General features: G+C 37.6%; 1 protein-coding gene across 1 annotated transcript; it reads left to right on the plus strand.

Moving 5' to 3' along the window:
* Positions 1-9,193: 9,193 nt before the first annotated feature.
* On the plus strand, positions 9,194-24,200 carry LOC139710276 (metal cation symporter ZIP14-like). The gene is made up of 12 exons (XM_071622206.1): positions 9,194-9,494; positions 13,664-13,954; positions 15,432-15,639; positions 16,852-17,039; positions 17,415-17,580; positions 18,094-18,263; positions 18,784-18,924; positions 20,082-20,240; positions 21,032-21,083; positions 21,814-21,966; positions 23,175-23,362; positions 23,885-24,200. The coding sequence occupies exons 1-12, from the start codon at positions 9,201-9,203 to the stop codon at positions 24,020-24,022; spliced, it is 2,148 nt and encodes a 715-aa protein (XP_071478307.1). The 5' UTR covers positions 9,194-9,200; the 3' UTR covers positions 24,023-24,200.
* The last annotated feature ends 54 nt before the right edge of the window (positions 24,201-24,254 follow it).

Here is a 24,254-nt window from a genome sequence, read left to right on the forward strand (position 1 = left end):
GTTTTTGCGAACAAACTCTTCATGTATTCCCATTTCTTTTGAACTCATTACTTCTGTTTCGACGTCGAATATCTGCCACTACAAAGTCTGATAACAGTGAAGCCGACGATCTGATTTGTGTTTATCTTACATCCCGCTATCTGTCTCGTTCTTTGCGGCGCTAGTTAATGGTTAACGAATTATATGCAATACAGGCGATGAATTAAGGACTACCTACATCCATCGACCTGTTGTTGTGTTTCATGTTCCGCCACATTCAAAGAACAGCTACGGTCAATACATTCTTTACAATGCGACATTCCGCGATCGATGAAGCTCATGTCTGAAAACCTTGCTGCATTGATAAAGTACAAATAAAAAAGCAGCAAGATCCATAATACCGACGGCCGCCTTAAAAAGCATGTCGCGATCTTTTACGCAGTGCTTTCTCATTGTGCAAATCATCATGCATGGTGGCTGCCAATGCACGGTAATGGGATTTGTGCTCATAACTATTATGCTCATTCCACATACACTTGGTGTTTGTTTTTGGCGATACGGAGCGAATTTGCCTTTGACCCGCACTATCCAACACTAAACGGTTTCGTAATAAATACACACCAAAGAGGCAATCCAGTACTAACACCAGGCGATCTCGCCTCGTGACGCCAGCCCTCCGATTCGGCATACCGACACTTTGCACAAACATCTCGATTGTATAATAACGGGGTAAAGATCACCGCCAGCTCAGGTGAGCAAAGTCACAAAGTCTTCGTGCGTGGCGGCTGTGACGACCCCACGGTGCTTTTCTAGCACAGCGAAGTCAGCTCGCGTTATCGGTTGTCCACCACGCAGTGGACTGTGAAGCTTCTTTAAATACGATCGCGACAAAGATAAATAACGATGGCAAACACACCAATACAGAAATCGCACGTTTTTGCTGTATCAAAGACATTTTTTTTTCTTTTTCCTTTTTATCCTTGGGAGAGGGGGTGTTTATCATAACTCTTATTAGCCGGGGTATATTGTGAATCTTATTCAAGTTTTCAGTCAGTATAGGTAGTCGATAATTGAATAGTTTTCTTTTAAACGGGCATAATCCATATCTTATAATGTAGGCTAATTCCTAAGAAATCAAGATTTGTATTTTCTTTTATTATTTCACACAATAGTGTGGTCCCATTCAAGATTTTTTTTTTATCAAAGTGTCATCACCTTGTCACCCACCCATACACACACACAGACACACACACTTCATTGGTGCAATTTACATTTTTTAGGCCAGATAGACTCAAAGTCATTACTCGCTTCGCTTTGATAGTCAATCAACAAAATAATGATAAAAGATGCAGGACAGATGTAATCTGGATGCAGATTTGTTTTTTTGCAAAGAATTTTTTTTTCAAATATTTTAATGGCTCTTATGAAAACAAAATCAATGAAACCAAAGTTAGAAGGCTCTGGAACACTGTTTCGGTGTTCCACGTCTTACAACCTAGGATTTTTAGTGGAACACTGTTTTCCATCGTTATGATTATTACAATTCATGTTGCATGAGGAAGTGCATTTTTCATTTGTATATACATTGTACTTTATATTGCATTAAAAAAAGGCCTTATCAGACGAATGAAAGACAAATCAACAAATTGTACAGCTTTGAATCATATTATCTTTTCTTTTTTCTTTTTTGATGATGGAAATATAATAAATAATTATAAATTATTGAATTGAACTAAATTAAAAAAGAACGATTTTCATCGTAATATTTGATAAACTTCTTAAAACTTTTGGGAGTTTGACTGACGATACATTATGAGTTTGATGCACGTGCATGGTGAATGTATGATTTGAGCATGAGGGACACTAACAAGTGATACAAAAATGGACTTAGGCCCTTTTGTAACGAAGCTCATCAATATTATTGATTTTCTCGGGTCTTATGGCAATATGGAACCCGCACTGATGTTTTGTTATTATGTAATCCTTCTCAGAACTGCCTTTGAACTGAAATTAATGGAATCTCTTTTAAAGGGGGTGGCTAGTAACTGATCAGTGGGAATCAGTGGGAATGCTGGGGTATGATTGTTCCAATCCTTGTTGGATTCATTTAAGAGTGCATTATATATCTATACTGTTGTGTGAAAAATATGTCATGGTTCCAGGCTAACATGCCTGTACAGTGACGGGGCATTAAACTGCACATTCCTTGAATATGAGACCGTTCTGAAGCAAATAATTTTCACACAATAAATATATAACGTACTCTTAAACGAATCCCTCAAGAATTGAAACAATCACTCCCCAGTATTCCCCCTGATTCCCACTGACCAGTTACTAGCTATCCCCTTTAAAGGACAATTTTACAGGTAGTAAAACATCTTTCCGTATGAAGTTCAAATATAGAGCGCAGTTAACTCAATAAAGGTATGAATAATCAAGAAACAATTTCAGTTTTGATAGGTTATAATAGTTGTTTATTCCTTGTTCACAAAGATACCCATAAGTATTCGTGAAAGCAGAAACCTGCTAAACAATTAATGGCGTCTCAAATTTGACGGCATCTTGCCTGCAATGAATGGCATGTACTTAGATTAGACGATGCTCACAAGACGTAAATCTCAAGAAGTCGACATGAATAAAAAGTGAATCTCCCAATTCGAAAGTCATGACCATTTTTTAAAACAAAATGTTGCGTGGTAATTTGAAACATATTATGGAAATATGGCATAGTGATTTGAAACATATAATCATAATTGATAAAAAAGTAGACTTTACATTATCTACTCCATCATTTCTAGAGTGTGAATGATATAGGAGTAACTCAATCTCACACGTTTAATAAAGTCCGGCATAGGTGTTGCGTCCTCAGGGACGACACGAAAGTGTATCTTTTCGAATATGCTGACATTGGCTGACCTTGAATATGTTTATATCAGATCGATTTGTGTCTTTATCTATTGTACACGTATACGAGAAGTTACAACTCTCGAAACGTATCTACGTTGCATTTGAAATAACTGTAACAGTTATCACCATCCTTCTCTTGTTTCTTTGTTTATTTGGTTCATGGAATTCCATTTATTTATCTTTATAATATTATTGCTATCCACACATGACGTCATAACATCTAGAAGTCTCCCATCCAGCGGTTCCAACATCAAATTGTTAAAAACGCATAACTTGTCCATCGATTGTCCAATTTTCCTCGAACTTTCATTGACTGTGTTCTACTAATATTGTTGCTTTCACTCGATCCACATTTCTCTTTAGGTTCTTGTCCCCTTTAATTTCAGTTGTAAAGAGGAGTGAGCTGATAATAGCGATAATGACTATGATGATTACGATGGTGATGATGATAATATGTTAATAATAATAATGATAATAATAACAATAATGATAATAATAATAATAATAATAATAATAATAATAATAATAACAACAATACTACTACTAATAATAATAACAATGATAATGATAAATGATGATGATGATAATAATGATAATAATGACAGTAATAACATGGGAGTATAATTGAAGAGTTTGTTCGCAAAAACTGAAAGGTCCATTTTTGAAGATTTTGAAGTACGGTCTCTGTCATAAAGTATAAAATAATACCTTTTAAATGATATATTGGTCACTATATAAGGTACATTTTTGAAGTTATGGTCAAAAGAAGCAAAATTTTCGTATTATTCTCTTTATTTTTCCTTGACCTTTTATCGCAAATATCTCCATTTGGCAAGTATGGACTTATCGGTTTTTGCAAACAAACTCTTCTATTAGTGTCTCTCTCTCTCTCTCCCTCTCTCTCTCACTTCCTCTCCCTCTGTCTTTCTGTCTGTCTCTCTCTCTCTCTCTCTAGTTTTACAGATAATGACATGTTAAAGAAATAGCGATATGATATCAACTCACAGGCCTGATTATTATTAGTAGAGATCGTTGCTAAATTTCCTTGTAATTTCTATTTCTGTATGTCATTGACCATCCTAAACGGATAAACATTCTAAGGTTTCGAGCTGATTCAGAAGTTGTTTAAAAGTAAATGAGGCATCAACGCATAATGCTAACAATACACATGTAATGTTTATCAACATAGTTTTACAACATAGTTTTACAGATGACATGTTAAAGAAATAGCGATATGATATCAACTCACAGGCCTGATTATTATTAGTAGAGATCGTTACTAAATTTCCTTGTAATTTCTATTTCTGTATGTCATTGACCATCTTAAACTGATAAACATTCTAAGGTTTCGAGCTGATTCAGAAGTTGTTTAAAAATAAATGAGGCATCAACGCATAATGCTAACAATATACTGTACATGTAATGTTTATCAACATAGTTTTACAACATAATTGTACAGATAATGAAAGGTTAAAGAAATAGCGATATGATATCAACTCACAGGCCTGATTATTATTAGTAGAGATCGTCACTAAATTTCCTTGTAATTTCTATTTCTGTATGTCATTGACCATCTTAAACTGATAAACATTCTAAGGTTTCGAGCTGGTTCAGAAGTTATTTAAAAATGAGGCATCAACGCATAGTGCTGACAATATACATGCAATGTTTATCAACATGGCCTTATGGATCGCAGTTGCCTTTTGAAAAGACAGCGATAGCAAAAAGCAAACCGAAAGCAAATAAAAGCAAAACAAAACAAAACAAAACAACAATAACAATAACAAGCAAACAATGTTCACTTTGCAACATGTAGGGGTTTCAAAATTATATGTGATTTGCTCCTTTCAGTATGCATAAAAGCGTCCCACATCTATTTCATATCCCCTTTCCACAGAGATTCTCCCTCGTCGGTCACTCATCGGAAGCAACGTTTATCGCTTCCGGCTACCCAATGTATAGTGTAACGAATGACAGGCCGATGGATCCGACTGGTGTTGGTCGACTATCAGATCAGTGTCAGACATATTGGGCGGTGATCCGATGAGGCAAGCCGCAAGATCGTCCGATGAGGATCACGTGGCTGACACTCACATGATAGTGGACCAACCAGGTTGGATTCATCAGACTGTGATCCAATACACTTTTTTTGCAACATGGTCGGCAGCAATAGAATAAATGAGTGGCTGATATGAGGAGGAATCTCTTACGATTGGGGGTATACATGACGTACGTGTATTAACTAATTGGCTCTCCAGGACAGAGATTGGTAACCGACCATGTGAACGTCTTTTTTTGAGCAATCTGTTTTTTTGTAGATTCGATAGTGGGAACAGGGTTGAAGTGACCCCCTGACGTGCGCTACACATGGCACACATTATATCGGGCAACCCTTAAAGGGGTGCTATGATGAGTTTGGTGATTGAATTATGTGCGAGATAAGTGGAGACCACACATGAAATAGCAAAGAACATGCATTTCTAGGAAGAATTCAATGCCAAAATAATAATTATGTTATCGTGAAAATTGATGATTTGATGGCTGAGATATCCATACACAAAGAGGTCCTTATAACAGGTGGATTCCACGTTTTATTCGGACTACTTTTTTTTTACTCTTCTTTCTTTCTTTCTTTCTTTTTTTTTTGATATCTCAGCAATTTTACAGTCGATTGCCGTCAAATCCATTTTGATTTTTTTCTTGGAATCTTTGTTCTTTGATAGTTTGAAAGTGTTTCCATTTAGTCATTATCTCGTAAATCCCACTACCAAGTCCTGAACAAACCATCATTTTAAGAAGCTGCTTGAAAACGTCTTCACAGCTGGGGTCTGTCTTCAAGGTGATATTGATTCTTTGTCTTTGATAAAGTCATTATTATTGATCTTTCCAAGTACGTGATCCCCATGAATGACTGTAAGTAGGAAACATATTTTGTTTTTCCCTTGAATGTGACGAGGTGATCCTGTATAAGTCTATAACCAACTCATTATACTTCCATGTTTTCCGCACCATAATTTGCGATAGGAAAAATCTGGAGTCTATGACGTCACATCTTGGGGATCTTGAGTTGTCATTTATGGACCAGATTACGTCCGGAGTCCTTCCCTAATGCTCAGACAGCCAGCCTGGGGCGTCTTATCGCATCCGGCTTTCACTGCATGAGGGCAATTGCTAACAAGAAACAAAAAGCCGTTCACCTTCTCAATGACATCTGTTAATGGCTATTTCACATGGCTAAGCCGACGCGCTATTGCTTTTGCCATGATTAATCATCAACCCCATCATTGCAGAACCTTTCCATTTCGTTTGTGGATCACTGCAATCTCGAACTCTTGGTTCAAACGTGGAGCGATATATTAAAGGATGCGTGGAGCGATATCATTAAAGACCCAGTTTACCTTTCGGACCATCGATATTAAAAATGTTCAAGATATCACTTTTGAACCATAATTATGTGTAGGTCAGTTGTGTCACAAAACATCCTAACATATATATATATATATATATATATATATATATATACTTTTTTTTTTTGCAATAAAGCTTAAAATATAAGGAGAAATCGCAATTGTTCTCGTTAAACCATAACTGTAGACGGTTGAGTTTGGAAAAAATGTTCACATTTTGTAAATCTAATAATACCATTGATTATACTGGTTCAAATCATTACATTGTTTTTTTATTTCTATCCCTACTCACATTTTAGAACTACTTTAAAACACTAATGCTGGGTTTTGTTTCATTTGCAAATAGAATGGTAAATTATGCCTTTAAGGGGACGACGTACAGATGGTACACATGCCATGTCATCCTTTTGAATTTTAATGTGTAAAACTTTTCAGATATCCTACACGTGTATTTAATATCTCCCAGTTTTACCTCTGGTATTTTCACCCTTGACCTGATTTCTCTTGACGGTGTAACCTGTTATGTTGTATTTGTAAACCCACGGCGTTTATAGCACGGATACATTTACCCTTGACATTATTTCCACTTACACTTTGCCAATCTGACATTACTTTAACCACTCTCAATTCTATTACTTACATACGTTTCCTGATGTTTCTATTATTTAATTTTTATGATTATTATAATTATTGCCATCACTATCATTATTTTTGTTATCATATTAACCTGGGGAATTTAACACTTCTAATTACCACCCTCCATCCCGGTATGATAGGCTCTGGCGCTGCGTGGTCCAGGGGTCTATTGCATACCGTTTTGGATATTGATGGTATTGGTAAAGGGGTGATGCATAGATAAGGGATAGCAAATTTCAAAATGCGAAAATGTTGAGTATAATGTGTAAATTTTAATTAAAAGGAATGGCTGGTAACCGATCAGTGGGAATCAGTGGGAATGCTGAGGGATGATTGTTCCAATCCTTGTGGATTTCATTTAAGAGTACATTATGTGTCTATTGTTGTGTGAAAATGATTTGCTTCAGAACGGTCTCATAATCTTATTCAAGTTATGTGCAGATTAATGCCCCGTCACTGACCAGGCACGCTCACCTGGAAACATTAAACTGCAATTTACTTGAATGTGAGACCATTCTGAAGCAAATAATTTTCACACAACAATAGATATATAATGTACTCTTAAATGAATCCCACAAGGATAGGAACAATCATCTTCCAGCATTCCCACTGATTCCCACTGATCAGTTACTAGCCATCCCCTTTAATGCTAGGTGTGGTTCATAAGTCATTTAGGCGCCATTTTGCTTCCTTCTTTGAGTGATTGTGTCAGTTTGAATCTGAATTTGAATTAATATAGGATCTATGAAGCTGTTAATTCCACAAGTAATAATGCTGCATCAATATAAAACCGAGAGTATACAGTTCATAGTATATATGGCCTAGAATATCATGCACCCTCCGATCAATATTGGCCCCAGGGTATATCTAATTATTGTCGACGCCGTTGATTTATTAATACTCGACGAAACGAAAAATTACGTGAACGTGAATTTATTCACATTGTTTGTCAGGCAGCCCATCCAGTTCTTGCCGCTATACAGCAATTGACCTTTGATATCTTAAACAAATATCTAACGCGAAGCAGTATTTTGTAATATCTGAATTTCAAAGTGCTAGTCGTTACTACAAGGCTGTTGCTGTTGTTGTTGATGATGTTGTTGTGGGTGATGTTATTTTGGATGGTGTTGTTATTAATATTGTTGTTGCTGTTGTGTGGTGGTACGTTTTGATTTTAGCAATCATAATTATAATTTACACATGGTATACAAACTGGAAATTGTATCACTTGTGTTCGCCAACATACGCCCTCTTGGCAAGACTAAAAACAATGCACAAAATGATATTCAACATAACAATTTTTAAGCCTATACTGTAACCTATATATTCAAATATCCAAATGAATATGCTACACGAAAAATGAATCTTCATAAACAATCACCGAAAATGCTACTTAAGAGGAGACACAGCCCTTCCTCTCCCTTGAAAAAAAAAATAATAATGAAAAACAATGAAGACCTAAGCAAAATGTAACTCTATTCATTAAAAATGAAAGGAGTGACAAAAAGCAAATTATCATATCAAAAATAGAGAACAAAATATTGGGTAAACTTTGGAATCTCTATCCGTAATTATGCGCAAACAAACCGTCTTCGTTAAAGTTCTCTTTCTTTTCTTTTTATTCCGCAACCCTGTGTGACAGTTGCTTATTAAAGTATCCACACACAATATGAAAGTGTGAATAATATTGAGCGTTATTTATTAAATTCGTAAATCTATTCCCATGTTAGTTCACTGTGAAAAAAAAACTATGACTTCGATCAGTTTATGTTTGTTAGTTGTTTGTTTTCTTAACGATCAATATTTTCTTTAAAATTGTCGCTTTCGTAGGCCTGATCGATTTAAAGCATTGGACTCTTTGTTGCGTTTGCACTGCACGGCTGTGAGATTCACACGCTTTTATAAAAGCTGCTTAGATAGTAGAGACTAGATTGTAATCTAGCTTATGTAAAAGTCTGAAACTCCTTATGCACACAAAGCACACACAGTTACACGCACACGTGACAGTTTTATGGCGTCTTGCATGGGTGACCGCAATCCCTGGGGGAGCGGTGCCTTCTTTTCTCTTGAAGGAAGTTCTTTGGAACTCTGATCAGAGTTCGCAATTCGGTAATTCGTGTGAGAACAAAGGGTACGAGCCCCTCCAGTCAACTTGTTGGGTACACCTGCGCTTAATTTTGTAATCCGTGCAGTCACCCAGACCCCGCTGCGCTGCGCTTGAACGTGCTTCATTTTGCGCACGGCACAACAGCCGCTGACACAGAACGGAAAATGGCGACGAAACTTTTTCTGCGTTTCGTGTGCATACTATTGCTCCTCGACTTCTCGTTTTCGGTGTCGGATTTCAGGTCGAAGAGGAGTGATCACGACCACGACCACTACGATGAAGAAAATTTCGTGGCCATCGGAAACTACCTCTTGGACGAGGAGCTGAGCACGCAGAGAGAGGAAGGCGAATTTGTCATCCATGGCCACCAAAATGTCACCTTCGACCAAATGCAGATTCTGGTCGAGACCATATTCGGCAGAGTTGATTGTGCGTCGAGATTCGAGAATTGTTCGCAGGTGGGTGTTAAATCAAATTTACCGTGGAACTTGATAATCATATTTTTTTTTCTTCTGTGAAGTAAAATCCAAAGTATACACAATTATTGTTGAAAACATGCTTTCTTCCCGCCTTCTCTCCCTCGTTTTCTATCTCCCTAGCTTCTCTCTTTCTCTTTCTCTTTTTCTGTCTTAGACTGTCTGTCTCTCTCTCCATCTCATATTAGTTCTGCGTGGCTAATAATCATTTCGAAGTTGGTTTAGAAGACTAGTACAAGTTTTCACAATGCAGTGAACTTTAATGAACTTCTTACTGTCCAGCTTAAGTGATTAATTTGTGCCGGGTATGACTACTTAATAAGGACTAAAAGAAACTTTTTTTCCCGACTGAATTATCGGTGACTGTGGTTCCTTCAATTGTTGTTTTCTGCAGTGTCTTCGCCTTTAAGCAATTTATTCTTAATTCTTACACTTTGTTACTTCTTTAGCTTTCGCAAACTGACATAAGCTTTTCATGTTCTTTTTCTCTGAATGGTGATATTTTGACAAAAGAGTTATCGGTGATCTATGATCTCTGTAACACCTTGGGCCAACGACACAACACTTTTGCTATTACGGGCATCTTGATATTTCTCCTTCTTTGCAAGACAGGAGATCACTAATACAATTGAGCACTGATCATTATGATGATCGACCAGGCACTAATTTATGTGCTTTTGTAGCTTGTAATTTCGTCTACTTGCATTTCTTTATATTTTTTTCTTGAGAATTATGAAGTATTTCAAACTGGAATGAAAATGAAAAGAGACTCAACTATCAAGTAATATAATTGATATTAAGTGGATACTTGCATCATGATTAACGCTCCCCCCCCCCCCCAAAAAAAAAAAAGCATTGTGACAGTCTTTGTAATGGACACCATGTACCTAACACTTCCCCCTTGTGATAGTGCTATACAAGCCGAAAAGATTTTGTAGGTCTAGTCAGATTTTACGTTGCAGTATTCGCGTTACATAACATACTTTACCTTTTTAGGGGGTGGGGGTGTTTGTTCTGTTCACTGGTCAGAGTCTAGCAAATTCGATAAGGTGTTAGTAACGTAAACGTCATTCACAATGTCATTAAACAGCCAATATGGTATCCTATAAACTGGTCAAACATAGATAATATAGCTGTTAGTAGTGGAAAAGTTGAAGAGAATGATAAGATGTGGTGATATTTTCTTAGGTTTAGATATACATGTATGCAAGAATGATAAATGCCGTACGAGGTCAATTTCAGCTTCATCAAGTATGGTATCATGATAATGACGAAAATGTAATATTTGCAAAAGAACTTTTGCACTTTTCTGCCTCTCAAGCATATCTCTTGCTTTTTTTTTTCTTCAAATTCCTTGCAATATAAATAGTTTATATCAAACATCATATTAAAGCTTATTATAGGTAAGTGGGTGTTTCATTAAAAAAAAGAAATCGAGTTCGCCCAAGTTAGAATTATGATGTTTTCTGTGGTTCTTCGATTGTAATATTTTCTGTACCTTTAATGGAAATTAAAATGTTGGAGACGTTTTCCTGCAGCCATTACACAAGATAGAATGCAGTGTTAGTGACAAGATAACAATTTCAAGCGGATTCTGAAGGCATTAAATAAAACAAACTTGGTAATCAGGAGTATGCCTTCGTTTTCATTTTTTTTTAAGTGAACCGTTAAGATTGACTTAAATTTTGTGTGGAACTGTCCCTTTAACCACCTCCGCAACATTCGTCAGCGCACGAAACCACAACCAACTCAGAAAAAACAACAACAAACAAACAGAAAAAACCGGCCATACAGAAATTAAACCAAAGATAAATACGGAAATATCATCATATATGTTTCTTACACTGTACGATATTTCTTTGTACGAAACACACATCATAATTTTCATAACGGATGCAAAATGCGAATGCGAGTTATAAATTGCACAAAATGGTCATACTGTGTTATGCCATAGTATACGTTCAAGTGTGACTATCATAATCATGTTTAATGAAATCCTGGAAAATCGATAGAAATGCAAAGGTAAGTTTTCAAAAGACATCTACAAAATGCAAGAAAATGAAGAAAACAAATTGTGATGACGCATCAAACTTTTTTTCTAGAATGATTTTAGGGCGTCTACTTCCTCCACGGCCGCACTACACTGCTCATGCGCAGTCGGCAGTTGCACTAGTGCGCACGGCTACAGTTGCTTTGTCGACGTCAAAGCCATGGGGGTCGTCGTCCATTGAGAGGTCCATTGTGTCGCCACCAACATTTACGATAAGAGTGGAGGAGGGGGGTTGAACTTTTCCTAATTTGCATTTCACCGCTCATGCGCAGACAATTATTGTGTGACTGCGCTGCGCCTGACGGATTGCTTTGTCGACGTCAGTGGGGTCTTCGACCATTTAGAGGTCCAGAGTGTGACGACATCGCCCGTTTTAGACTTCGTCGTTAACAAGATAAAAAGGGCGTAACACATCAACCTGCAAACAACAAACAGCAACGCCTCCTTTTCAAAGTTTGCATCGTGTTTGCGATAAGAGTGAAAAAAAAAGATATATGCAAACGACATGCGCATGTTTTGCAAATCTAGTACTTGCTCATCAGACAAAACAATTTGCAATTTGCTCGGAATACCTTAACTGAAAAAGAATTATTTTTTTCAAACAAAGGGTTGGAAATGAGTTTTGTGCAGATATTGAAAAAGATCCTACCGTGCACCACAAAGCCAACAAAATAGTGCACGTCTCAACCCCCCCCCCTCAATTTTGTGTGAGGACTCAACATCGATGAAACGGATCACGTTAGTCAATCTTGAATTTTGAATATTTTCTTAAAGACCTATTCTTCTTTTACATGATTCAAAAATTTATGACAATAAAACGGACGGGAAGCTGTGGTTTTAGCAATATTTCTATAACAGTTATTTGATAGAGTGTTAATGCGATTAGGTGTACCTTAGAGTCCCCTTTGCCATTTTATTAAAAAAAAATAACTTTGAACATTTTATTTTCATCTCTGATAACTTTTGAAAGGATAATGATACTGTTTTCAAAGTTTGAATTAGTCATGTATATGATGTGTCAATAAATCACGATCAATTGCAGCTTAAAATGATTGTTTCTTCATTGTAAAAGTTGTAAATATGAAGTTTTACATCGTTTTTTATCCCATCCATTGCATGAAGCTTAGCATCGCAAAAGTAAGGTAGGTTAAGAGAGTCGATTTCAATTGAATTATACATCATTTCAAAGCTTAAAGTCTATTCTCATAAACTAAAACTTTACGTTTAGCGACTTTCTGTTGGTTTTGTGATGCAGGGTCACTATTTTAAGACAATTATCACAGAGTGGGTTATATTTCTGATTATGTATAATATTGATTAAAAAAAAACAGTGGTAATTTTTCATCATGTTAAAATATCTTTAATTGAAGGTAATGACAACAAAATAATTGATTGAAACTCTGTCAATATTTGAAATAAAATCGCAATGAAGATTTTAAAATATATAATGTGAATGTCAAGAACAAATCAATAACTCAAAAGTAAGTGAAATTCTGATTTGTTCTACATTTTTTTCTTTGATTAGTTTCTTTTTATTTGCAGCTTCCGTCTAAGCTCCCTTATCTTGTTAAAATAAAATGGATTAATTGGTTTTGGACTTGAATTCTTTTATCTGTAAGATACTTATCAAATTGCAATGAGTGTTGTTTAAAAAGATATAATTTTTGCCACTTTAATGATGCCCTAACTGTTGCACACTTAAGTGGCGATAAACTGTTTTTGCATAAGAAACTTTTCGTGCTTCGGAAGCCTCCGAGTGTAAGTTCGTCTGCCCCACATGTTCATAGTAGTTCAGTAGTTTGTATAGAGTTATTGTGCATCACTTCTTGTGTAGTGGAAGATGCAGTCATAAACACTCTTCCAGTCACTTAACGTATGGAAAGAATCTTTACCTTATACCTCCGTGAAAAGGAAATGAAACGTAACATATCAAAGTCTGTAACATGCTTCGCTATTAAAGTATCCGTGGAACAATGGTCTTTTCCTCATTAAAGAGTGCAGAAGTCTTTGACATAATATTCGTATGTATCATCTAAGCTTAATCTCCTGAAAGATTTTGATTCATTTGCTTTATTTTGTTTTGTTTTGTTTTGTTTTCCAGTGCGTGACGTCGTTCACCAATGACGTGTTTGCTGCCTTCAACGTCAACCATGCCTACGGCTTTGAAGAGCACGCATTTCTGCACGCGACCGCAGCAATCCTCTACGGAACGTACGAGCTGGAGTCCGTGTGCGAGGCGGGCGAAGGCGGCACAGACTTGAGCGAGGAAGCTGTAGAGGGTGCGCTACGTTCTGCTGGTAGCGACGGAGCAAACGACACTCTGTCTGAGGACGATTTGGACGCCATATTGGACTCGATCAGTGACTCTTACTCGGAGGCAACAGTCTCAATGGTAATGACTTGAAATGTCAGTACATCACGGTTACAATACAGTCAAAAACGTCTTAGCGGCCACCTGCCATATGATACCAGTGAAAAATCCCCCAAGAGAAAGGCCATCAGACAACGTGTACTCCGACCGCCTGCCAATAACGGCCACTCTTTTCGTCTCCCTTGGGTGGCCGCTGTACACAGGCTTGACTGCATATTGAATCAGTTTGTCTGAATGTTTTCGTATTACAGTATTAGAAACTGGAATACATGAAACACTCAAATGAAATTCATGCAATATCATTCAAATCCACTTTACATAATCATATTTATGTGTATTTTCATACAATTCACAATTCACAATTTCTACTTTTGAAATTCTGATACCGTCTGTGTGATGAGACAGAGAGGGAGAGAGAGAGAGAGAGAGAGATAGAGAGAGAAAGAGAGAGAGAGAGAGAAGTAAAAGTCATGATATTCATGTAATGCTTTAACTGTAAAGACAGTAAGTTTATTAATTGAAGTTGCTGTTTTCTGTTTCTGATTTTTTTTTTAATGAAATGAACAAAGAGTTGAGATATCATGTATATGATAGTATTTAAATCGAAATTTTAACTTTGAAGTACGATTTTAATGCCTTAGCAGATGTTCTTTGTTCGTCGATTGGCGTACATACAAAAGTGCAGCTGCTGCTGCCCTTCACGATCGGCAAAGATGTTTTTAAACTGAGTTATTGTTATTGCTTAAAAGAACATGTATTACTGAAATCTCCTTATCTATAATATAAAGAGTTTGTCGCAAAACGATCTAATTCCATTCTGTTAGTTGGAGATAATTGTGATTAATTATTGAATTATATTCCTTGTTATATCACAAGTGAGGTATAACTGGAAAGGTATTATGTTGTTCTATCTATTGATGGACTTACTTTGAAACGCTGTAAGAATGGTGTTTATCTCATTTTGCAATAAATCTCTTCATAATAATTGGCACCATTAAATTCTTGCTGGACTGACGAATATTGCTACAGAAATTGAAAAAGTTTGGCATTTGACATCGAGGTCAGGTTTGAATGCCTGATGCTGATAAAAAAGGGAAAGGTCAAGTAAAGCTTAAATGTCTTAGCACTCTAGTATCTAGATGATCACAAATACATGTTGTCCAAATTCATGAAATTCTTTCCGTCGAGATGTGTTTTCATTGCAATGAATTTGAATAATTACGCATTACCGGCTGCAGGCTAAAAAAAACATTAGAACCAGCACTTACTGTCGGGCGGAAGCTCGGTGATTTAAAGGAGATCAGGATTTCGTAGCTTCGAATCCTGCTCGAGTACGTAAGCGCATGATTTTGTTTTATTTATTTTTTTAATCATGGCTACTACTAAAACACTGATCAAATCAGTGCTATTTACATCGATGTAGGGCAATTTGTTAATCAGTTGCAATCAAAAGACAACAATCGTTCACCGTGCTTGTTTCCCATCCGCATTACCGTAGTGTTTCAACGTGGAGTCGGTCTTCGATGGAGCCGTGAGCGATCACGAAGCTGGTGCTGTCGGAGAAGAGATGCTATCGGTGTGCCAAACTGTGGTAGCCGGGCTCCTCCAGGGGTACTGTATCGGAGAAGCCACGGTCCCGACCAAGGAGGCCTTTGTCGACGCGGTGTTTGACGACTATGCGACCTCGGGAATGATCTTAGAACATGGTTTGTTCGTTTATTTAATCGGGGCTTTAATAAGATCAATTAAATCTACATCATTTTTTAGCCTTGCATTGATAACTATATCATAATAAGTGTTGTATACTTTACTAGGGCTATCATGTGTATGTATGTTATAATCTGTGTCTGTCAGTACGTCGTCTGTATGTGTGCATTCGTTGTATCACATTGTACCGATGTGGTGTATATTCATGCAAGCAAAACAAATGTGACCAGCTGCAACAAAAGGATCCGAAAGTCGAGGGAGGACAATTTTCTGAAAAATAACGCTATAACACGCCATTGTTCCCTTACTCTTCTACTTTAATTTCCTACATAACACAAGTTATAAATGTAGTCGGTTGCTGAAATATCGATGACTTTATTAGGGCGTGTCAAGCGGTTGAGGAAATCAGAGTTTCGAGAAAAACGCTTTGAAAGTTTTCCTTCCGACGCTAACATGATCAAAAGGAGGCGAGACAGTTTCAACGCTTGGCAATAGAGGGTATACTCTAGCAACCTCTACGATGTTCATTCAAGCTTAGGCGCCAGCGGTCTAAGCACGACCAATCAGTAATTAGGATGCCACGCACTGACCAATAAGATCACTCCCTCGTTGCTAGGGGCGGAGTCTAGTTGCGGCACGAAATTCAAATCACCGAACAGGTTTCTGTTACGTTGAGAAGACGAAAAATTATGTCCAAGAAAAATGCTTTTCTTGCCTTTTCGTTGATCATTTAGCTTTGAATTTTTGGTAGATGCTAGACAAAATATAATTATGACTACAAAATTATGCCAAAATCAGGAAACCGATTGTTTTGACCAATTTTGATAATGTGACTTCAAACTCGATTTTCTCGGCTCTGCCGTCAGCGACTTTAGGATCCTTTTGTTGTAGCGGGTTACAATTTTCCTGAAATGAACAATAAAATTGAATTGAATATAAGTAAATACGATTACAGTTATCAAAAAAGACAGAAAACAAACACTCACACAAGTAACTCTACCTCGACTCCACAGAATGCCACATTCATATTTACATTCCTAAACTTGTAATAGCGAATTCTGCGAGAGGAAAGCAGGACAGAATAAATTGAGCGAATGTTGTAGACCTCTTAGGACATGTTTGAAACAGTCATAAAAAAAGGTAATTGATCGAGTATTCTCAGGACCTGCACATTTATAACATCATGACTTTACCTTTTGAACTTCCGCCAGAATTCGAAGAAATGCTGGCGGCGCTCGGGATTGGAGGGGCTCACGATCACGACCACGACCACGATCACGCCCATCGCCGGAGTGTTGACATGCAATTCCGGTCAGGAGGGCTGAGCCTGGTCAAGAGACAGAGTGATCCTCATGACCATGACGACCACAACCACACCCACTCAGAAACCTCCTTTCTCGTCAACGAGGTAGGCAAATTTGTCCAAAATATCTAAATTACGAATTTGTATTTAATAATAATTGTTGTGTTATGTCATGTCCTAAACAAGTTTTTATGTTTTTTTCACCACAAAATATACAAGCATATTATTCACTTCATTCTCATTTAATAACATTTCATTTTATTTCCGACAAAAATGCACTATACAATATGGCATTTGCATAAACAGAAAAAAAAAGTACAGTTTTTACTTTTGCATATTCGAGCAAAATTATTGCATAAAAAACAAACAAAACATGGGCAAACTGTAACTAAATCGAATCAAGGAAAAAATTCAACAGTCTGTTGGCGCATGGCTTAAATCCTTTGCTTCTGATTTTGGTTTGTCATTCAGACGTGCTATTCGGCCGAGGAACTCCTCGATGTGTACGCCGTCGACCACGAAGCCGGGATCACCGAGGCCCAGTTTGCCGAGCTCTCCTCCTCCCTCGTCCAACAGATCCTGAGTGGAGCATGCGCAGAGTCCGCCAGCGAGCCCTCGACGATTACAAATGCCCAGAGTATGAACATTGTTCTACACATTGTTGAACTTTACATTTATATTACTATTGACGTTTACCCAATTGCAGCTGGTACATGCATTTCACGTAATGTTGATTTCATGTATAAGTTTTTATTTAAGATAGTTTCCTTGCATTGAACATTCCATCGTGGACTAAAAATTAATTTAGGTTGGTTAACAATTCATTTCCTATATTACATCCTCCGTTTTATAGATTAGGAGAAAAACGTAGTGTCGGGAGAAGCTAGGGAGGGAGCAATCTAGCCGCTTTAATACGCTATTAAAGTTTCACGCATCAAAATATATGTAATAATTATGTAATATCATATAGTATGTGGTTCGAAATTATTGTGCTCCCCATTCTTTTGGAGTGTATACTACATGACTTGTTGTTGTTGATGTTGTTGTTGTTGTTGTCAAGTCAATAGGAGTATGTAGTTAATGTGCTATTTTGTTTACACGGAAAAAAACCGGGCCTGCAATCGTTTTTACTCTTTTCTTCCGTACACAGTCTGGGGTTACGGGACCCTAGCCGTGGCCATCATCAGCGCCATATCTCTGCTAGGAGGGGCCTTTGTACCCTGCATGTCATCTGAATTCTACGAGAAAGCCATTCAATTCATGATTGCTCTTGCCGTAGCCACGCTGTCTGGTGATGCCATCTTACATCTTATCCCACAGGTGAGTACGCGCCGACGTCTCGACGAAAAGTTGATAACATTCTCTCAGGTGACGGGTAAACAAAAAAGTGATTATTGTACATGGATTGCGAACGTTGCAATCACTATACAGTCTATGACATAATGATAAGTATTCATTTATTTCAAAAAATAGGGTAAGACTACAATGAACTCTTTGTTTCATTAAAATGTGTGCCATAGTTAAAAAAGAAGAAGAAAAGAATGATAATAGTTAATAGGGTCCATGTAAAATATAATCTTTGAGCATTACATGTCAAATATCAATGTTATTTTCACGTGTCATATCATTATTCTCAAAGGCATTTAGAGAAATAAACAAACAAACAAAGAAACGAATAAAAAAAGTTATTGATATAAAGTTAGTGTTATATAGTCCCTAATCTATTTACTTAAAGCGACGGATAGTAACATTTTTATTAATTGGCGTTTTCAATGGCGTCGATGTAAACCTATTATATACCATGACTGTATACATGCAAAATTATTTCTCTTACTCACAGGCCGTCGGGCTTCACGTTCACGCACCAGGCGAGGCGCACGCACCGAGCAGCGAAGAGCTCGCCTATGTGTGGCGCTGCTTGGTGGTGGAGATGTCCATTTACATCTTCTTCGTGTTCGAGCAGCTCACCCACCTTATGGGAGTAAGTCCAGGGGAAATATCCGTCTGTGCTCATACATATTGTTCAAAACCAGTCATTAACTCATTCGAATAGCTGTTTAAAAGAACAAAAATAAGACCTTCATAAAATATGTTTCTTGTTGTGCAACAAAAGCAGTATCATTGTAAACGATTTTTGGTTATATGCTTTTTATAATGACCTCGCTTTTGCAAATTTGAAAATATCATATTTGCATGCATATACTTCAATTTCAGTTTCCATAATGATTTTTTTTTACTAATTAATTACTTTACTCTAGTGTTTATCCTTCAGTTGTCATTTCATTAGTTCAGCGTCATAAATTTTCATGAAAATAAAATGGAGATGCTTATGTAAGCATTTCAAACTTGCGATTTAATTACAAAAAAGCAATCAACGTGATTATTGGAAGGCAACTGCCAAAGAATGGAATTCAATCAAAATGATAGAAGTGCCAAACAAGTTACGTTAAAGGAAAAGGAGTGGATCTAACCCTGTCAATGTGTACACTGGTCGTAGGGATATCCCTGCGCTGCAAATAGATGGATGTGAAATGATAACGAAACAGCGAGCTAGTGTTAGATACCCGGTGCTCATGTGTGAGTTTAAGAAGGTCATTAGTTACTATTCTACTTGTTGGTTTTGAACCTCAACAAGACGAACAAGAACTTTTCGATTAAGTACTTGTTGTTGTTTTTTTGGGAAAAAAAGATGTGAACACATTTACACCACAAAACCACGGTAACCACCATGATGTGGTCTCCAATTGACATAGGGCGAATGTTATACCATAGACTTATATCACCAGCAATATCAAATCAACACCATGTTCTGTCATTGTTGGATTATGATAATTAACACCACATATGTCAGGTGAGCACTTTTTACACCATCACAGCAATACATAACTTCTACACCTGTCAGTGTGGTCCTCTATTGACACTTGATCGTCTCTTCATAAATGGTAACACCCACTGTGTTAAATCTTACACCGATCTTTCTGCAGAGTGTATAGAACAACAACAAGAGCACCACACACACACACACACACACAAACATACATACAGAAGTGGACGAGAGCAAACATGAAATAAGTGATGAAAAATAAAGATAAGGTGCAAATATGTAATGATGATCAAATCGGTGTTGTTTCTCGCCAGTGGTTCACCAACTCGAACAACAATGCCGTCAGCGACGTCGGAGTGAATGGTGTACCACCGAACACTGACGAGACGGGTTTTACGGAGAATGGTTATGCCGGTGAGAAGAATGGAGAGACGCCAGCATCGCTCAAGCTCTCGGAGTCCAAAAAAGAACTGGTAAAACTATCCCTTAGATAAAGATGATGCAGGGGACTCCCGTTATAACAAACACTGTTATAAGGAAATTCAGGAGACAACGAAATAAAAATTAAGGCCGCAACGTTATCCTCCCTATGTTTTTTGTTTGTTTGTTTGTTTGTTTATTTGTTTGTTTGTTTGTTTATTCATTAATTTGTTCGGTCGTAACGAAATTTTGATATAACGAAAGAAAATTGCCGGTCCTGAGATCTTCGTTATAACGGGAGTCCATGCTCTGTATCTCTAATCAACCAGAAGGTATTGACATTTCCTTAACCCCCCCCCCCTTTCTTCTATGTGTTTTTGTGATTATATTCTTATGTTGTTGTTGTTGTTGTTTCATTTGGTCGATACAATTCGAGAGATTCTATAGCCTCCAAGAAGGAAGACATGCAAAGGCGGTAGTTAATGCGCCCTCTATACAGATAACGAAACGATTAAGAATTTGCATCCGTAGTGAAGGGCAACAAAACATATGGTTACTAGCACCGAACTCCTTGTCGTATCTGCAAGCAGCCTTTATTGAAATACAAGGAGGTCAACAACCAACCAACAATCCCAAACAAAGACAAACAAACCTAAACTCCGGTCCTTCACAGGACTCTAAGTTCATCTGGAGTTTATATGAGTGCCTTGTCCCCCTTTGAATAAACAGAACAGAACAGAATAGAACAGAACAAAAACAACGAAACTCGTCCGAAATGCTTGCGACAGATTTAGATTTCTTTTCCCTAATTCCCATTTCCCTCTCGATTACTTTAACGTTACAGACAAAGTGCGAGTATGGAACCATGGAGACAGAATCCGAACCACGCTTTGAAGGTAAGGTTCAAGGTGTTTATAGTGTGTGTGTTTTGTTATGTTTTGTGGTTGTTGTTGTTGTCATCGGGTTGTTGTTGTTGTTGTTGTTGTTTCAGTTGAGGTTTGTTGCAGTGCACTCCCGTTATAACGAGAATGGTTATTACGGAATTCCGCTTGTAACAACAAAGTAAAAGTTCAGGCCACGACATTATCCGCTGCTTGTTTGTTTGTTTGTTTCTTTCTTTCTTTCTTTCTTTCTTTCTTTCTTTGTGTGTGCCTTTTTCTTCTTTTTGTTTTTGATTGCTTATTATTGTTCGGTTGTAACGAAGTTTCGATATAACGAAAGAAAATAATAGGTTTCGAGGACTCCGTTATAACGGGAATCCACTATATTTCCCTTTTTAATTAAAAAAGAACATTGATAGAGAATGGTAATACGTAGACGCTATACGGTTGCCTATCATATGGCATTTTTTTTTTTTCATTTCATCCAGTTAAAGAACTGTACAATGTCTGAAGTTACCTGACGTTCATGTGATGTTATGTTGTGTTTTTGTTCCTTTCTTTCTTTTCTGGAGAACTCCCTCCGTAGTAATGATATTATGAATTATTCATATTAAATTAGGGAAGTGATGTGCTTGTTTTTTCGTTGCCACATGAATATTCAGCTTGGCTTGTTTTATCCCGTTTTTGCATGCGTGCGTTTGACCCGTGGATGAAATGTTGTTCCCCACTATACGTCGATGTCCAGGCCTCAACACGGTAGCTGTCATGATACTCCTTGGCGACTCGCTGCACAACTTCGGGGACGGTCTGGCAATCGGGGCGGCATTCACCGTCAGCCTGGGGGCCGGCCTGTCCACCAGCATCGCCGTGCTCTGCCACGAACTGCCTCATGAACTGGGTGGGTATGGGGTGTAAATACACCCAGCTTCACCATCAAATTGACCTTGATCAGCTGATTAGATGTACCGAATATGACAGCCATGGCGTCATTAAAACACGTAAAATTCATGACTTTGATTTCTTTGCACTACCCTTTAAAGAGACCACAATCTGCGACAGTTCTCAGTTCTCCATTTGATTATAATGATAACAGATTGATATAATGGTAGTAATGATTATGATAGCAGTAATTATAGTAGTAATGATAATAATCACATTTTATAAAGCACATTTTCCATAAACGCACATGTTCAAATGCGTTCAAGTTCAAATCTTGCGAGTCTTCTTGATAATCAGGTTCTATGAAATGAACAGTGTCACAAGTATAGCAATGAAATATGCTTGGATTCAAGATAAACATTAGGATTAAGACTTGCTAATGATATGATCCTAGCTTATGTAGGAAAAAAAGTCCTGCTGGATTCAAATGTTGATAACATTTATATGATATTGACTGGCCTTGAGGGAGATACCAGAAAATATTGCCGGCACTGAAAGAATATTGCCCGAGTCGAAGACGAGGGCAATAACCTTTCAGTGCGGGCAATATTTTTTCTGGTATCTCCCTCAAGGCCAGTCAATATCATAATTATTACCTATCCCCTAGGTAAATTAGGAAAATATGTGAATACGGCTGTACACTATGATATATATCAAGCCACATTTTAGTACCTGTAGATCATCACCAACGTGTCGAATATTTGCATCATAATTTTTCATCAATGTAAATCATTTAACTCCAACTTCCTACTTGTAGATACATTATTATGTAGTTGTAACAGGCGAACTTCAAACATCTGAACGTATTTACACTTTGTTTTTGCTTCTGTTTCAATTTGGAGAGTTGTGATACAACTGATGGTCACTTTGCAGTTATTGAGCACAAGTGGACTCGTCATTGTTTGACGCGTAGTGCTGCTGGAAGTAGTCGACCTTGTATGAGTTGATTTATTGGAATTCTTCGGCGGTGCGTGTGTCCCAGATTTGTGAATGTCGCCTCTTTGTGATTGACCGGAATGTTTACATGTAAAGTGAATGGCAAGACCCGGATGGAGGACGGCACGCACTAATATCGCCCGCTTACCTCGACGACCGATCAAAATACCAACTTGCCCCGCGATACTACCTCATATAGGTAATAATCTTGGATATTTTTGTCTATGTTAGGTGACTTGGCCGTCCTCTTGAAGCAGGGAATGAAACTCTGCACGGCTCTCCTGTTGAACCTCTTCTCGGCTTGCACGGCTTTCCTCGGTCTCTGGATCGGGATCCCGCTGACCCAGGCCTCCGAGGCCCGGGAATGGATCTTTGCCGTGGTGGCGGGAATGTTCCTCTACGTCGCTCTTGTGGACATGGTGAGTTCCTTCCCTGCCTGTTCTTTAACCCTCTCTATGCCAATCAATCAAATATGCACGAATTTCACGCATGTTATGCTTATGGACGGAAAATGAATGTAGCACGCAGAGGGTTAGAATAATAATTACGTCCTTAGGACCTGTGCCATGAACATTCATGCTAGCCTCGTCATTCTATGAATACCCTGATCACACAGTTCACTTATTTGGCCAAAAGAATATTTGAATAGGTGACACATATATATATATATATATATATATTTTTTTTTTTTTTTTGTGACATCAATAATTTTTCTTTTATTTTGCTTCACATTTCTTGGATTCTGTTTGTTTGTTTGTTTTTTTGCGCATATTTTCACTGACAATAATCCGAGAAAAGGCAAAGTTGACTATCTCAGAGGGCAAGACGTTTGTTGTGTAATACGCTCGGAAAATGGGTGATGACATATCAGAGGCTATACAAATGCATATCATTGATTGCGTCCATTAACTATGTGTATGCATATTTCTGATAATCTACAGCTGCCCATTCTCCATGCGTACAAGGGCAAGTCCAGTAAGACGACCATAGCTCTGCTGCAGAACATCGGTTTCTTGTTGGGCGTGGCCATTATTCTGGTCATTGCAATTTACGAGGACGCCATCAGCATCTCGATCTAGGGACTACGATTCATCGTGTAACGAAGATCGCCATATTAAGCTAAATGATGTCGCCTCCCTGATTCTGCCGTCCAATAATGAATTTCGTCAGACAGGCAGCTTACAAAAAGGCGTCACCAAAGAATTGCACAATGTGTACGACAATAATTTAAGACGCAATTCTGTATCTGTTTTAGGGTTAGATGATTAGATGATTTACCGTTTGAGTTTAATGTTGCTTGTCTAAAAAGAC

Source organism: Diadema antillarum, unplaced genomic scaffold (genome assembly GCF_040938485.1).
Source record: "Diadema antillarum isolate AM-2024a unplaced genomic scaffold, OU_Dant_1.0 seq00001517_RagTag, whole genome shotgun sequence".
Lineage (NCBI taxonomy): Eukaryota > Metazoa > Echinodermata > Echinoidea > Diadematoida > Diadematidae > Diadema > Diadema antillarum.